At 34.1% G+C, this 13,248-nt stretch overlaps 1 protein-coding gene across 7 annotated transcripts in view; it reads left to right on the forward strand.

Annotated features, from left to right (window-relative positions):
- Window positions 1-13,248, forward strand: part of LOC142984327 (GTPase-activating Rap/Ran-GAP domain-like protein 3) — a 170,592-nt gene that overhangs the window by 123,806 nt on the left and 33,538 nt on the right. For all 7 annotated transcript variants that reach the window (XM_076131907.1, XM_076131890.1, XM_076131858.1 and 4 more), the window contains one exon: window positions 4,078-4,147. In XM_076131907.1, the coding sequence (XP_075988022.1) occupies window positions 4,078-4,147 (70 nt within the window). The remainder of the gene's footprint in view (window positions 1-4,077; window positions 4,148-13,248) is intronic.

A 13,248-nucleotide genomic window follows, 5' to 3' on the forward strand; every position in this document is an offset into this window, starting at 1 on the left:
GACAATATTCGCTTATACTGATATTATCTCTGTGTTTATCCACCATTGTTTTATGCTAATGAACGCTTTATTTTTACGGCCTTTGCTGAACAGCAATGTAATACATATTCATATGTTGAATCTTTTTCGAATGTGTTACGAGACTTTGGGTTTCTGTCAGAGTAACTTTTGACGAGAAACATCATGGTTATAAAACATGTACAAGATGTTACATTTTAAAATCATCTTTATAAACGACACCAGTAACCAGCAGCTTTTAAGTCGCTAAAGTAGAAACAAATATTTAAATGATTTCGTTCATCAATATACCTACGTTTAAAAAGGTGCCATGTATACATTTTGATGTGCTCATGACTGCGTGTGTGTGCTACTTTGCAAACTTCGTTAATTACTTTAAATTTTGACTCGCTCATTGTCCCGCCTAGGCACAGGCGTCTTTGTCATGTCAACACTTGTATTTACACCAAATTATAGGAATGGATTACATTCAACGTTTGGAGGCTTAGACAAATATGTAGTTTAATTTCAAAGGGAATTTCTCAAAGGCGGAATCTGAGTGAAACCGGCATGTATTCTTGTATTCAGAAGCACTTGTACAAAGAGGAAATATTTCGTTGAAGTATTTACGTAGCTCTTTAAATATAATTGTGGCATTATTTTGTGGCCCACGCTTAAAAGCTTGACCTTTATATATTAAAGACTTAAAAATATTTACCTCCGCGTCCCGAATTACACAAGTCTTTTCGCGAGTAAACAGATTTTTATTACTTTTTATTATAATGATTTACTTTGAAAATTACTGAATGCCGGTAAATATTTATATAGAACATTTACAAAACCTATTTCAATATTTGGAACTTATAAAGTTGCTAATAACTTTATTGTTTACGAAATATCAAAAAACGTCAAATCCATTTTCTCTACTCATTTTGTGTCATTTGACTAAAATGATAAATAAGTTAATAATATCTTCCTATAGTTATATTTGCGCATTGGAAGTAAATCCAGTCATGACCGTTGGATGGCGCTAAGATACAAGCTCAATTCACGTGAAAATTACAGTCAAAGGTTAATATATCAGACTGAAGTAATACAATTGAAGGTGAATGAACAACCTTCACCTGTTCGAACCCGTTACAAAGGCAACAATAGGTAAACAGTGAAAGAGCCGACACAATGTTCTGAACCATTACTCACTCGGCCGGCGTGTAATCAGCCGACGCGTCGGGAAAACATTGAAAACTTTCTACGTTAGACTATGAGCAAGACAAACAGTTCTATTGTTGATCGTTTAAATGAAAAGTAATTAAAATTTTCTACGATGACATTTATTTTTTGTTGATAGGGAACTACGCGTGCATGATTTATGTAGATTTTAATTAATAGTTGTTTGTATTTTCAAAGTAGCTGTATTAAACAGGCCATCGTCAGCTGCATAAGCCTGCACTCTGCAGGTCATTAATGTTTGTAATTCTGAATTTTGTGCATCTCCAGCGACCGCAAACCTTACTAACAAAGGCTCTCTATTATATAGTTTTTAGTACCAATCAACACTTAAATACTGAGCGTGCGTATACGTATTAATAGTCAAACTGCGTAATATAATAATATCTCAATTTTTTCTATCATAAGCCACCCGAAGAAGTTCTCAGCATCACTTTTATAAAACTACCATTGGAAATGAAGCTACAGTTTCGTTCACCAGTACCTCCATCGTACAAATCACAAAAGTTTATTCCCCAAAGCCACTAGCGGCTAAGTGTAGTCCAACACTAACTGAACTAACTCCACATGCTACCATATTACGGAGAATACCCGGAACTTGATTTGTTTTACGAAGCAATTCAGATTTCCAATGTAAGATAAAAGTCTTGGCGAATCTAAACTGCGGATGTAATCAGTTTCTTTTGTATTTTTGTCTTAAAAAGGTTTTGTTTCAGGTATAAAAGATATGTAAGAATATACTTTTTGTTATACTACGGTACATTCGATTTGAATTAGTTTACAATATACCTTAAATAAGGCTGTATGCTATAATGTAGTGCCACGTGTATTTCCTGAAATATTATTTGCAGTCAGTGTGGCGTTCATAAAAATGAAAAAAATAACCTGCCTCTTTACTTAGTGATATCATAATCAAAGAGGTTTCTAACTGCACTAACCCGATCTTACCATAAAAAACTTGTTCGACGCTTTCAATTTCCGACACTGTAGATGAAGTTTCTAACTCTGATAAGGATATTAAAATCAACATCAATTAAAACATAAATTATGGGTCAGAAATCGACCTACAAACCTTTCGATCATACGTACAGGTGATTGAATATACATGTGACCTTTTGCTAAACTAGTTATGTATGTATTAGAGTTGTGAGGGGACGGATTGCGAGGAGGAAACTCACTCTCGAATACTCTCCATGTGTGGGAGTTAATTGGGGCTCTAAATGTTCGTGATGGTGTCTATTGACGCGATAGTTTGGACCGTTGTGTGAAGTTAAAGTTAGACTGGGAACCATGGTTATGCGGTTATTTAAACATTATCAATCTATCTTTCTTTCTTTCTTTATATTCAGATGTCTCTACCCACTGTTGAGTAAAGTTCCCCCTAATTACTGTTTTGTCTACATATTTTAATACAAACCAGAACAATTAAATGTTTATTAACTTCATATTTTTTTTCAATATACCATTTACAACAAAAAAAAATCTTGCGTAATAATAGTAGGTAGCTTATCTCCATGTAAATAACCAAGACCTACCTCTTCCTATTTTTTAACTTCAACCACACAAATAAGAATATCGTTTTTCCAAGTCTGTATTACAAAGTTTACTAGCACAGTAAAACACATAAACAAATAACCTGTTTTCGTAGCTTTGTCCTTGCGTTGAGACCACAAATTCCACCGCCGCTATAAAATATGGAACACAAAGTTGCACTCATCTATTAACCAACAAGGTTTGCGGCGGCAATTTCAGATAGCTGCGATATAAAAATTCTAAACATACCGAACTAAGGTCGGTATTTCAGAAAGGAGTGTGAGCGTAGCGATTTTTCTTGGGAAAAAGAGATCACCTTCCCGCTATACATTCCTTTGAGGTTACAGAAATAAAATGCTTTTAGGTTTACAAATCACTGAGTATCAATTGCAGGCATGTCGCATGACGTCTTTAGGGAATTTCGAATAAACATTTTAAAAAATCTCTATTTATTAACAGATGCAATGCAATTGAAATTAAATATAACTTTTTTGTACTAAATCTCCCGCAAGACCTGTCTAAGAAGTAGATTCGAATGATTAGGATTGAACAAAATAAATAATTCGGATCCTTGCCTTACTGACAATAATTGTCCTTTATAACCATTAACTATTAAGTCATAACCATTATTTTACGACATAAAGAAAGAGATCTTTTCGCTCGACGCTCGTAGCATACTCACGACCTAAGAACAGGTAGGTAGGTACCTACCGGCTAAATCGCTTGGAAAAATTTCGCACGATATGCACTACTGCGATATCTAACCTGGCAGTACTCGCAAACGTTCAAAACTTTAAATGCAATTCCTTTGTTGAACTTTTCTTTACACTGAAAATGCTAGAAACAAAAAATAAGTATTCATTCTTTTAAACATATTACTATACCTTGCTGGGTACATTGGTTTCCAGCGGAATCGAGAGAAGGGTTAGGCCTTGAGTCCACCACGCTGGTCTACAACGGGTAGGAGACCTTTCATACCCTCAAGAATGTAGTTCTTCACCGTTAGAGTGAGGGAGAAAAAATATTTTCAATTCGAAAATTCATCGGTGTCCGGCCTCAGGCTCGAACCGTCGACCACTTAAGTGAGACGCGCATGTTTCGATCACTCGGCGACGCCTGTTCTTTATATTGCAAAATAATATTAGAAACATCATCAATCATGTACCTGCCGCTATTGATCAAAACTTTAATAAAGATAGATGAAAAATCGATGAAATTGTAAATAAACACCGATTCATTGCCAACAAACTGCTTTATATCGTGTTTTAATTTAAATAAATAAAACTTTATTAATTAGTTTTATTGTTTGTTTGTCCACAGATCGTCAGCAAGTGAGCTGATCTCAAGGAGGGGAGTGTTCTCACGGAGACAGTATGGCTCTGTCGAACAAGTAAGTGGAAAGGTTTGTCTTACCTGATGTCCCTACTAATATACCAGGAATGTATGAGCAACACGTAGGTATTGTACACAAACAATAGTGCTTCCGTGCATGCGTTCATGCATGCCTTCAGAAAACGTTTCTTATCTTGAACTGTAGTCCAACAACTTAGTAGAAAGCCTTGTGTGCAAAGTTCGCAGCTAGCGAATGTAAAAAAAATAGGAGTTTAGAACATCAATGACCCACAAGCTTATGCAGCTGACCGTAGTCTGTTACGTACAGTTACTTTGTTTTGAAAATACACCATATTATACATAATCATCTTAATCAATTGTGTATGCCGAAGTTCTCTACTAAGTTGCCGAAATAATAAATTATTATGTTGATATCAGCACATGTGATTTTAAGTATTAAATGGTTACATAAATATCAATTCAAACTTCTTCTCAATATTGAATACAAAAAACACGTCTTCATATAAATTGTCGTCGTCCTTCATGATAAATGACTGCAAATTGGAAAAACGTATTTCAGTGTACTAATGAAGACCCGGTACATTTTCTATGCCAAAAGGAGAAAAACTCTAAACGGGTATTTAATTAAAAGCCGGGAAAAGCTTCGCTTGTATGGCAGTTAAGCATACTTTAACTCTCTAATTAAAATGGATTATAACTGACCTGAGTATCTGCTATTTATCTTCAGCATTATTCATACAAGCGTTATAATTAACTTATAACCTAATTTCGTAATAAAAACGGTTGAACGGTTGCCTGGAAGGGATTGTCCAGTACGATAAGGATTTATTTTCTAAGTGTATATTGAAGTGCGCTAAAGAGAGAACAATGCAATAAAAAACTGTTTTTTGAATTGGGAATATGTAATATAGCAAAATCGACGTAATGGATAGCATAATTCTAGTTTCATCAGCAACAGGATAATATATTGTCACATTCACGTAAAAATAAAAATATGTCACATACAAACTGTATTCAAATTATTCACTGTCCAACTAAAAATTCAATTAATCTCAACTTTTAACAACACCTATCAAATTCACCTGTCTCGTGTTTGTGCAGATCCATCAATAAAGTAAAATAGACTATGGTTCGAAACTCTACCACTATCAAGTATCGACAACAAAATTGTTTGATGATTTTTTAACAAAAAATGTATGATACTCGCCCTTAGCGCTCATAGCACCCTTAACGTATATCGCAAAGAAAATTGCTAAAGATTCAATGACCACAATACATTATCAAGGGTAGACAATAATGACATATTTTTATATTTTTTTTACCTCAAATACGTGTAGACGTCCAATATACATAGATCAAGTTGAAATAGACTAACCAACCTTTAAATAAAGTCAAAACATTAAAAAATACAGTCGAATTAATAAACTTTTTTCTTTTGAAGCCAGTTAAATATACCTAACCACTGAAATATTTTGTGTAAATCAAATGTAAATATACGGTTGAATAAGTTAGAGATTGTCTAATCTGCGATTACATCGGCAGCCATCAGCCGGTCGTTCAGACATCGTTGACCAACGTAGGATGCTCTTCCGTTCTACAACTGGGTCAAGGCTTCACCTGACGCTTCCTCGTTTAACTATATAACCTGCTTACCGTAGATATAACTTTAATGTTTGTTACAAACAGCATAAACACTATATAGACAATATAAACACTAGTGTCCCTTCACCTGACGCTTCCTCGTTAAACTATATAACCTGCTTACCTTTAATAGATAGACTAGACCTTTAGGAGATATAACTTTAATGTTTGTTATAAACAGCATAAACTGTCCCCGCATAAAATAGTGCTGTTCACATGATTCAAGTGACGATACTGTTATGGTGACAGCAATCAATTGGTCTCATAAAACATTGTTTAGAGAAATTTTACGGCTAACTATTGTGATAAATTGATTGGTTCATTAAAGCACTTCAATAAATAAATATTATTAGACACTTCACACATGGTCATTTGATTCCAAACTAAGCAGAGCTTGTACTATGGTAACCAAATTAACTTCATAGTTTATTATGAGAGATAAAATGTGTAAACTTAGATTATTGCTATTGTTTACAGATAATTTAAGTCAGGGTTTTTAACGACGCTTTCGCTAACTCAAATTATATTCAACAGCGGTTTGGCAGCTTGTTATCAACATTTTGCATCGATCAGCTTTCCAGTTTGAAGCTGCTGATTATATTCAAAGTTAAGACACGTGCGAGTAAAATGGAAAAGGGATTTTAGTAAACAGTATGCGATATGAAATAAAAAATATGAAACAACATGTGTAATGAATACAATATGTGTTTCCCGTCCCGTTCTGTTTATCTTCACAGGAAAAAAAAACATTTTCCGCCAGCATAACATTATCCGTAAACAACAATTGCAAAACCATAAATGAATATTGTGAAAACAGGACCACAAATGCTTAGGCTCTTTGAGTCATGAACAAAAGTGCACTAATCTTAACTGACGCCACCTTAATCTTGTGCAATAGATGAACACCGTCAAAGATGATGATGAAAAACGCTATACCTTTAAGACAATGTAATCGCAAACGAAACTAAATGTTTATACCTAATAAGATATCATAAAATGAAACCAATATACAATAGCGCAATTCTCTACTACTATTGAGTGTAACCAACCGACTAACTATCGAGAAATGTTGCATGAAAGTCTGATCAGCGCCTCTAGCGAGCGCCCAAGGAACTATTTATCTATACTAATATTATAAAGCTGAAGAGTTTATTTGTTTGTTTGTTTGTTTGAACGCGCTAAACTCAGGAACTACGGGTCCGATTTAAAAAATTCTTTCAGTGTTAGATAGCCCAGTTATTGAGGAAGGTTATAGGCTATATAACATTACGCTACAGTCATTAGGAGCGGAGTAGCAACGAAAAATGTTACAAAAACGGGGAAAATTTTGACTCATTCTCTTAAATGACGCAAGCGAAGTTGCGCGGGTCAGCTAGTACAAGATACATATCAAATAACAAACTTTCAATATTCGATAGTACTGTCTGGAGAGAATCGCGCTACAGAGCAAGAAAATGTATGATTTAGTCGTGGGTAGAAATGGGGATACTCTCCGAAGAGTAAACGACGGAGAGTGCACCTGGAGTGTTTCAAATACTCTCAATATTGAAAGCAACCGCTACATTAGACAGTACGTGATACGCGAACGGATACCACAATTTTACTAACATTATATTTTCCAGCGGTAAGCTACGTTTTGGTATAAGAAATGTTGAATGTCTGCATTTACCTGCGATTTGCGAAGTGGGGGAAAACTATGACTAAACTATTTGTATTTTTATCATATTATGATAAGCGTATATATATCTTAGCAATGTTTATTCTCGACCGGTACTCTTCAGACTAAAATTGGCAACTTGTACTTTATTTGATTTCCTTTTGTTACCAACAATAGGTATTTTCAAATAATTTTATAGTTTTCTTTGTCTTGCACTTATTCCACGTTAAGTGGCACAGTATGTTTTCTTTCTCAAAAACATGCGCCAAGGGATTTAGCTGATATCAAACCTCCTTGGAAATTGAAAACTAAAAATAACTTAACTTTAAAATAGTTATTAGTCATCAAGTCGAAAATAATATCTTTAAGCAATTGTTACAGAAAAGATTTCCACATGAATAAAATTGCAAAACGTTTATATAAAACGGATCATCTGTCATTTTATTATACCACCGGAACATTTATTACTGTAATAAAGAATAGTGAAAGGCTCCCGTCATATCGTCATGCATAATGCAATAGATATTATGTGAAGATTAGCTTCAAAGGCAGTACTGTAGAATATCAAATTATAATATACAAGCTCTTGACCGCTACACCGTCCGCGTGGACTATAGTCATATGGATTATAAAGTATGCATAGTTCTTTCTGTGAAATTCGGAAAGAATTAATATCCATTGTCCTTTCTAAGGGTGTTAAACCATCTTTACACAAACATTCAAATCGTTTCAGTGGTTTAGGCATGAGGAAAAGATACAGAAATACGTTAGTAATAACGTATTTACAATATTATTAGGGTTATTTTAAGTGTCTGTAAATTCGAATACAATAAATATATGGAAGTGCAATTTCTAAATGTCGTTGAGCTGTAAAACGAGTGCTCTAAAGAACGCCCCAGACCGCACCGAATCGTATTTTTATGATTTCATAGTAAAATTGTTGAAGGAAACTGTTTTTTAGTAAACTGTGGTTTTGCTGTTCGATTCATGCAATCCATGACTATTTCTAAAAATGTTTATATGTAATTATATCGTCTTAAATAGCGTAAATTGAACCTAGAGGCTTTTAGATTTCATTTATTAGACAGATTAATGAAAAAAAAAACATTTAAAATACAGTATGAAATGTAATTTTATATATTGCATGTAATTTTATGTAATGCAATATGTTTCTACATTGTCTTGAGGTTATTAGCAACAATTGAATTTTTATTTGTCTTTCATAATATGTCTTTCTTAAATTAATAAACTAATGAGAAAATAAATAAATCTCATTCGAACGATTGTTATTTAAAAAAAAGTTCCAGCCCTTCATAAAAGAACAAACAGCCAGTAATTTCATTATATTTTTACTAAAACAAACAAAAATATTTTAATTCTAAATAAACAGAGTTCATAAAAACAGCTAACAAAGTGGGAATTTGTTCTAATTAACGTTTCGTTGGACAAAACAAGTTAAAAGTTGAGTAGAAGTTGTCACAATTAATTAGCAGGCCCTCGTTAACAGACTTGCGTACTTAATTGATTCACGTGCACGCTCGTCATCTGCGGCACATATTCGAAAACTTTTTGACAGTTATATTGCGCTGACAACATAAGTTTGAAGTGTGAACAAAGTTTTTGCGGTAATTAAACATTGTTCATTGCGGTGGGTACTTATTTAAAACAAGGTTTAGAACCAGTTACACGCGTATGAGAGCTAGAAAGTCTCTAAAAAGTATCTAAGAAACCAGTTTCGCGACTAATGGAAAAAAGTCGGATATCTGATAGATATAATGACAGCATGTAGAAAAGATCTGTCAATATTAGTCTTACGTTTCATTCCAAATTCTTGATTCTAGCCGATTGTCGATACTTGATAGTAGTATAGAATCGCGTTACAGAATTATTTTATTAAGGTTAAAAGGAAGAAAACTTCGTTTTACGTTTCATTCAAAATTCTCGATTCTAGCCGGTTGTCGGTTTTCGGTAGTGGTATAGAATCGCGTTACAGAATTATTTTATTAAGGTTAAAAGGAGGAAGACCCTAACTCTACCATTAAATGAAAATAAGATAGATATTTCTGAAAATTTACTGCACATTTAACTAATTTTAAATAGTATTCTAAAATGAATAAAAAGACCTAAAGACCTCCATTGTTACAAATGAGATTGCAACTTATTTCAACTTGATCCAACCTCAGCAGAATAAGTTAGAAACCAATTGGCAAATGGCCAGGTAGACAGGAAATGCATGTTCTGTACAAATTTAAAGCAATTTAACTAAAACTTACGGCCAATTTCTTCATACATATAAAGTTACAGCTAAAGCCATTGACTTCTATTTGACATTTATTTCAATTCGACTGAGTCCGTGGCGCAGTGGTTTAGGTCACCACGCTGCTAACATGGGTTTGATTCCCACACGGGCGTTGTTTGTATGTTTGTAAAAGTCCCCGCGATACAAGAGCAATTCTAAGTGAGGGAGTTGTCACAAAAAAAAAATTGTGTAACAAATTTGACTTACATTTTTAATTTACCCCTATACTTTGGCTAACTTATTGTAAAAACTATTTTATTTATAAACAACGCTGGTTCTACTTTTATAATTACTTTTTATTTACAATCTTATCTTAATATTATTTTAAGCTTTCGTATATTATCCTCCTGCGCCGATGTTCAACATTTAGAGCAGGCACCGTCTAGTAAAGAAAATGTTGCACCTAAAAGAAAGGGCTTAAGATGACATTCACATGAGACTAGTTAAGACCTTCTTAAACTGTTACATACTCGTCTTAACTCGGGTTTATGTTAAGTGAGCGATGAACGATGACACAGCTAGAAGGGCTGTATCAATTGTACTAGCTATTGTTGTTATGTGATAACGAACAAAGCGCCATTGTTCGTTCTAGTCTAACGTTATTAGTGAATAGACACTTTTCCTTTTGTATAAAGTTTTATTGCGTTAATAAAACGTATATGATTGAATGGCTGGTGTTATAAGGGTTGAAAGTGTAACTAGTAAATTACATTATTTCTTTTAGTTAAAGATATTAAATTCACGTTACTAACACCCCGTACAGTAGCGTGGTTCTCTGCAGTCGGTACTATCGAGTATCGAGAGTTTGACATAAAAAATGTACTGCAAATATAGTTCCTAAAGCGCTCGCGTGAGGCGCTGCTCGGATTTTCCTTTCTCGATAGCGTCGTGTTACAGGTTAGGTTAGTCGCTTTTAAATCTAATAAATATCAAAAATCAACTATTCCTCTAATATTTTTCCTTGGACATGAGGCTTGAGCATGTAAGATATATTTCTCGTGCTTCAAAACGAACAGACATTGTTGTTCTGTTTCAATACCGCTGAAAAATGACATATTTTTCTGTCATCCAACAAACAAAGTGCTGCCAACATCAAAACAATCCGTCAAAAACGAGGGCGCGTTTTTATTCCGCAGTATTTCAGACTCATTCAATAGTTTGCAGACGTACTTATTTGTTTATCAGCCCTTCAGGCACACGGTCGGCTTTTCGTTTTATCTTGACAAAATGAGTTACCAAGAATAGGGGATAAACGCTGTCCAAAAAATGTTTGAACTCATTGTTCGCAGTCCCGACTACGTGAAATTATTGTGATTGCTTTTTGTATTGCGTTTGTTTGTCTAAATCGAATTAGAGTAAATTGTGTATTGTATAGACATGATATAAAGTCGAATTTTACTATAATTACGTGTTGAGCTAAGATATAGACTTTATGGTATTAGTTTCGAACAGATACTCCCATCGGGCAGTCTGTTGTTTGTATTTGAATTTACCAAAGCACTTATTTACTTTACATTATTTTCCCAGTATTATTAGTCATTGCCTAAACAGCGTTAGTAATAAAATATATAATTCGGAGTAAGCGACTACAATTTGAGATCGGATACTCAAAATATTGCCAAAAAAAATACGAAACAACTTGCTTATTACTGGCGCCATTGAAAATTTCCCGATCTAGTTACCTGTATCAAGTAGGTATTCTTGAAGGGAAGGGTCAAGTCAACCTCGTTTGGCAGCGGCTAATGAGACATGGAAAGTGGAAGGTCACCTGAGGGGCGAACACGAATAACTTGAGAGCCGTCATCGAGTAGCTATCGACAATGTTTGTATTGCAGCGCCTCTAGCATGTAGTGGAAGTACTAATATGTTCCAACTAATTTTGTAATGTCAAAACGATGTTATCTTGCGACCAGAGAGCGGTAATCCATTTTTATGTAATGTTAAATTGAATATGCTTGATGGTCTTCCGAATTAATTGCTTGACAAATGAGAGGCAATTTCCTTTCCGTATATTTTTTTCTATTTGAATGACAAATACAAGGACCCATAAAAGAAAGGTGAAGAAAATCGCCCTTGTTTTCAATTTTTCCAGAAAATATATTTTAATCAACACTCGTCAACAATAGGGTAACAATTGTTAAGTGATCACCGCTCTGTACATAAAGACTCTCGGTCAATCAATAACTATATCACGAATATTGAATAATTTATGAAGTGTTTGTGTACATCACATTATCATAACGTAAACTTATAAGGAAATGTTAATCGTAGTTTTGAATATTAACCTAATAATAATAACTTAGTTTAGTTATTACACCTGAAGCAAGATATTAAAATATATGCCTAAAGAGTACTAAAGACTGTTCTTTAGGTAAACTGAAAAAAACTATAAAATCCTCTTACAAGCCACCAGTATGTTTTGTGTGCAGTTAAACAATATATTCACGTGCTATTTGGAAAAACTTAAACAAGCTACACCTGTGATTCCGCAAAATCTATGGCACTACCTGTGCCAAAGAAGTCGCCTTTTGCATAAAAAAAATAAGTTCAAATTGTGGAACATTGCCAGAATCACGCAATAAAGAACTAAGGATTTTACTAACCGGTAAACTTCAATTAGATTTACATAAAGTACTAATGTCGAAATTTCGAAGGCAATTGCCTATTCCTTCACTTTTATGAATATATTTTGTACGGAGTTAATTCAAGCGTACGCAGGTGTTCGTGTTTCCATATCCTGTCAGTGCCGCCCAATTTCCGTCATTGGCAATCTGTCATTTCACGGAGTTTTTCCTCCTGCCAGGTCATCGACCTAATCAGTTTTGTAAAGATTTTTACCGTTACAGATGTTCTTTCGATACAAGATTCTATTTAGATTGATTGATGATGCTCTTGAGCAATTGAAAATGTTGCTCACAAGGGATTTTCATGTCGTATTTTTTTATTTTTAATTCGGTATTAATACCTCACAAAAATATGTTGAGTAAATTTTACATCTTTATGAATGCAAATCGAAGTTAGTAGTTACATTAAATACGAGTATAATTACTAGCTTTACTACATTCTCCTATAGAGCGAAAACCACTGTTGGTTTTTGCTACGGCACAGGTAAAAAGTTTGTACGAAATGAGACTTTACAAGAAACACATGAAGTAGGTACTTGGTTTTAATTCCAATGCACCCTGGAGGGTACAGACTATTGTTTTCTTCTGAACATTTCACAATTGGGACAAGAATATGTAGGCACCTTAAAGATTTTTAAAGTTGGTAGTCAAGAACACTAACCTGTTTGTCTAATAAACAAAAAATCTTTGAATAGCAACATCAGTATAGCAATAAATAAAACAGGGCTACTAGAAAATTCAACTGACTGACCTCAGGAATCAGCCGATCAATATGAGATCATCGCTGCCCACTAATTAGCCAATTAATATGACGTCGCTATTAGACCGGATGAATCAATCATCGAGCCAACATGTCGAGTGAAAATGTAGCCTAGGATTTATGTAACACACATATCGTTATTTAGCCTTATAACCAT

This window comes from Anticarsia gemmatalis, chromosome 2, assembly GCF_050436995.1.
Source record: "Anticarsia gemmatalis isolate Benzon Research Colony breed Stoneville strain chromosome 2, ilAntGemm2 primary, whole genome shotgun sequence".
Classification (NCBI taxonomy): domain Eukaryota; kingdom Metazoa; phylum Arthropoda; class Insecta; order Lepidoptera; family Erebidae; genus Anticarsia; species Anticarsia gemmatalis.